The following is a 5,000-nucleotide window of genomic DNA, read 5'->3' on the forward strand; positions in this document are numbered from 1 at the left end:
AGCTCGTAGGCTCTGGCCAGTCTTGTTAAAAGGGAGATTGTATAGAGATGGAATATTAAACTCAGCAAGCACTTATTAAAAGTAAAGACATGCTTTAGAAAGGTCTAGGGCATTAACACTTACTACTTTAGTAATGGCAGAAACAGTGCTATGTTTAGGCTTGAAACCTGATTGGAGAGGGCTAAGGATGGAATTGGCATAGAGAAATGCTTTAAGATGACTGTGACTCTAGGATTTTAGAGTGCGTGGTAAACAAAATATCGGACATTTCTAGAGGTAAAAGCCCCGGTAAGAACCAAACCAAATTTTGTTCAAATCTACACATCTATGATAGCTGAAAAATGTAAGGTTCATTCATCAAATGTTATTTTGAGGTTTTAAAAAACATCAATCAATCACTGTGATGTTTCATGTACAGTATTTTACACTTGGTTGGGTTATGTAAGGTGTATGAGTTTGTGTGTGTGTGTGTGTGTGTGTGTGTGTGTGTGTGTGTGTGTGTGTGTGTGTGTGTATGTGTGTGTGTGTGTGTGTGTGTGTGTGTGTACATGTAAATTTGTATCTGTATGTCACCTATAGCAAAGTAAAATACATAAATACATAAATATAAAAACATTTTTTTTAAAAAAGTCGACCAGAAGGGGGATGATTGGTGTTGTTGCGATGCGTTGCATGCTATAAGTGAGTCAAATGTATTTCTAGAGCACAGCTCTCACTGACTTAAGTGCTGCACAGGGTAACATAAAGAAATAAAGCTAAAACAGCAGACAGGCACAGATGGATAACAGCAGGAGGCAATAAAGAGGCTACAAGTGCAGAGTTAGAGACCGGACAACAAGCAGAACGTTTAGGGAGCTGGGAAGGATAAGCTAAAAATATGGGGTTTGAGCCAAGACTTCAACATACAGATGGAGGGAGCATTTTTACTGTCCAGGGGCAATTTGTTTTACAACTGTAGCGCAGCAACTGCAAAGTCTCGGTCACCTTTTTATTTGAGCCCTGACCTTGAGTAGGGAGCCAATGCAAGGAAGCCAGGACTGGGGTAATGTGGTCATGTTTCTTAGTACCTGTCAGCAGCTGCATATTGGACCATCTGAAGTCGATTTAGTAGGGACTGGGGGAGGCCTACTGTAGGTATAGAGGGTTGCAGTAGTCCAGCCATGATGTAATTAAGGTGTGGATGACTTTTTCTAGGTTATTAAATGACAGGGAAGGCTTAATTTTGGCAATCACTCATAGTTGATAAACGCTGTTTCTGACAACAGCACAGATTTGCTTGTCAAAACAAAGGTCTAAATCAAGAATGATACCTACAGTAGGTCTCTAGCATGGGACTCACTTGATAAGGTTGTGTATTCATGATATCTTGGTGTGTCAGTGGACATTTAAGAAGCAGCTTCCGTAGCTGGTAAATCCTGCATTGAGTTGGAGCCTGTTGCAATATACCATTTCACCGCTAGATGGGAGAATTTCTCCCAATAATTAACCCAAGAAATGCACAGTGTAGCTTGAACATTTTTCCTGGAGACCAGACTCTCTTCTTCATAGAGAGTCTGGCCTACAGTAGGTCCATTGGCAAATGTTTATTTCCTGGTTTGTGGACAATTGTCTGAAGTTTGAATTCATTGGAGTTCAATCACTAACGTTTAATGACGTATGATAACCACGGGGGACACAACGATAACGATAGGCTTGAAACTTAAATATAATCGCTCTTGGGAGTGTGTGTGCGTGTGTGTGTGTGTGTATACCTGTGTTGGAAGGGGACGTAATTGGAGATCTTCATGTCCAAGGGGTACATCCATCACAGTTATGTTCACAGCGTCACACTTCTTACATCCCTCTTCAAACCTAAGAACACACACACACACACACACACACACACACACACACACACACACACACACACACATACACACACACACACACACACACACACACACACACACACACACACACACACACACACACACACACACACTCACACACACACACTCTTATGTTCATACTGTAGTCTCTGTCTTTACATTTTGCAAATGGTGGGACTGAGAGAGCGAGACTGGGATCAGCTTGCGAAATACTGCGCTGTATCAGCTGTCATTGGGGATCAGCTTGCTAAATACTGCTCTGTATCAGCTGTCTATGGGGATCAGCTTGCTAAATACTGCTCTGTATCAGCTGTCATTGGGGATCAGCTTGCTAAATACTGCGCTGGGCTGTATCAGTTGTCATTGGTTACGGCTCTTCAGAGCACTGCAGAAGTTCCATTGACATGTTCTTAACGTTCAGGGGTCTTTCAAATCTGCACAGTGAGCTGCAGAAATGCTGCATGTAGTTTAAATCTCTACAGTGAGCTGCACATATGCTGCATGTAGTTTAAATCTGTACAGTGAGCTGCAGAAATGCTGCATGTAGTTTAAATCTCTACAGTGAGCTGCAGAAATGCTGCATGTAGTTTAAATCTCTACAGTGAGCTCCAGATATGCTGCATGTAGTTTAAATCAGTGAGCTGCAGAAATGCTGCATGTAGTTTAAATCTCTACAGTGAGCTGCAGAAATGCTGCATGTAGTTTAAATCTCTACAGTGAGTGAGCTGCATGTAGTTTAAATCTCTACAGTGAGCTGCAGAAATGCTGCATGTAGTTTAAATCTCTACAGTGAGCTGCAGATATGCTGCATGTAGTTTAAATCTCTACAGTGAGCTGCAGATATTCTGCATGTAGTTTAAATCTGCACAGTGAGCTGCAGTAATGCTGCATGTAGTTTAAATCTCTACAGTGAGCTGCAGAAATGCTGCATGTAGTTTAAATCTCTACAGTGAGCTGCAGATATTCTGCATGTAGTTTAAATCTGCACAGTGAGCTGCAGTAATGCTGCATGTAGTTTAAATCTCTACAGTGAGCTGCAGTAATGCTGCATGTAGTTTAAATCTCTACAGTGAGCTGCAGAAATGCTGCATGTAGTTTAAATCTCTACAGTGAGCTGCAGTAATGCTGCATGTAGTTTAAATCTCTACAGTGAGCTGCAGAAATGCTGCATGTAGTTTAAATCTCTACAGTGAGCTGCAGTAATGCTGCATGTAGTTTAAATCTCTACAGTGAGCTGCAGAAATGCTGCATGTAGTTTAAATCTGCACAGTGAGCTGTGCTGCTAATATGCAGCATGTACTGGACACTGTCATGGCAACAGGGTTTGTGTTTCTGATTTATTTCATTCCTTGAGTCAGTGGTCCGCTTACTGCATAGAACATCTTACATGCTCAAATTCTGCCATAGAACATCTTACATGTTCAAATTCATGGGTCTTGGGCTGCAGTCACTGCATCACCCACTTACAACACACTACATAAAATATACACAAAACAACACAGCACAGAAAGTGCACAACACAGTGGGGGTAAAAGTGCACAACACAGAGGGGGTACAAGAGTACAAATAGTACATACAGTAGTACAATCATTTGTAACACAGTCATTTGTTACTGTTTAGCATCTTAATGGCAGCTGGGATGAACGAGTTTTTATACCTCTTTAACCTGCAGTTCGGCATTCTAAAGCGTCTACCTGAGGGTAGCAACTCTAGTTCCTGATTGAGAATGTGGGTTGGGTCATCTAGGATCTTATGTGCTTCCCTGAGCACATATTTGAGCTCCTGATTGAGAATGTGGGTTGGGTCATCTACAGTAGGATCTTATGTGCTTCCCTGAGCACAGATTTGAGCTCCTGATTGAGAATGTGGGTTGGGTCATCTAGGATCTTATGTGCTTCCCTGAGCACATATTTGAGCTCCTGATTGAGAATGTGGGTTGGGTCATCTACAGTAGGATCTTATGTGCTTCCCTGAGCACAGATTTGAGCTCCTGATTGAGAATGTGGGTTGGGTCATCTACAGTAGGATCTTATGTGCTTCCCTGAGCACAGATTTGAGTTCCTGATTGAGAATGTGGGTTGGGTCATCTAGGATCTTATGTGCTTCCCTGAACACAGATTTGAGCTCCTGATTGAGAATGTGGGTTGGGTCATCTAGGATCTTATGTTCCTGCCTGAGCACAGATTTGAGTTCCTGATTGAGAATGTGGGTTGGGTCATCTAGGATCGTATGTGCTTCCCTGAGCACAGATTTGAGCTCCTGATTGAGAATGTGGGTTGGGTCATCTACAGTAGGATCTTATGTGCTTCCCTGAACACAGATTTGAGTTCCTGATTGAGAATGTGGGTTGGGTCATCTAGGATCTTATGTGCTTCCCTGAGCACAGATTTGAGCTCCTGATTGAGAATGTGGGTTGGGTCATCTAGGATCTTATGTGCTTCCCTGAGCACAGATTTGAGTTCCTGATTGAGAATGTGGGTTGGGTCATCTAGGATCTTATGTTCCTGCCTGAGCACAGATTTGAGTTCCTGATTGAGAATGTGGGTTGGGTCATCTAGGATCTTATGTGCTTCCCTGAGCACAGATTTGAGCTCCTGATTGAGAATGTGGGTTGGGTCATCTACAGTAGGATCTTATGTGCTTCCCTGAGCACAGATTTGAGTTCCTGATTGAGAATGTGGGTTGGGTCATCTAGGATCTTATGTGCTTCCCTGAACACAGATTTGAGCTCCTGATTGAGAATGTGGGTTGGGTCATCTAGGATCTTATGTTCCTGCCTGAGCACAGATTTGAGTTCCTGATTGAGAATGTGGGTTGGGTCATCTAGGATCTTATGTGCTTCCCTGAGCACAGATTTGAGCTCCTGATTGAGAATGTGGGTTGAGTCATCTACAGTAGGATCTTATGTGCTTCCCTGAGCACAGATTTGAGCTCCTGATTGAGAATGTGGGTTGGGTCATCTACAGTAGGATCTTATGTGCTTCCCTGAACACAGATTTGAGTTCCTGATTGAGAATGTGGGTTGGGTCATCTAGGATCTTATGTGCTTCCCTGAGCACAGATTTGAGCTCCTGATTGAGAATGTGGGTTGGGTCATCTAGGATCTTATGTGCTTCCCTGAGCACAGATTTG

At 42.7% G+C, this 5,000-nt stretch overlaps 1 protein-coding gene across 1 annotated transcript in view; it reads right to left on the bottom strand.

Moving 5' to 3' along the window:
• Positions 1–1,901, bottom strand: part of il1rl1 (interleukin 1 receptor-like 1) — a 16,717-nt gene extending 14,816 nt beyond the window's left edge. The window contains exon 1 of the mRNA XM_062535262.1: positions 1,752–1,901. Coding sequence (XP_062391246.1) covers positions 1,752–1,805 — 54 coding nt within the window. The 5' untranslated portion in view covers positions 1,806–1,901. The remainder of the gene's footprint in view (positions 1–1,751) is intronic.
• Between the last annotated feature and the right edge of the window lie 3,099 nt (positions 1,902–5,000).

This window comes from Sardina pilchardus, chromosome 4 (assembly GCF_963854185.1).
Source record: "Sardina pilchardus chromosome 4, fSarPil1.1, whole genome shotgun sequence".
Lineage (NCBI taxonomy): Eukaryota > Metazoa > Chordata > Actinopteri > Clupeiformes > Clupeidae > Sardina > Sardina pilchardus.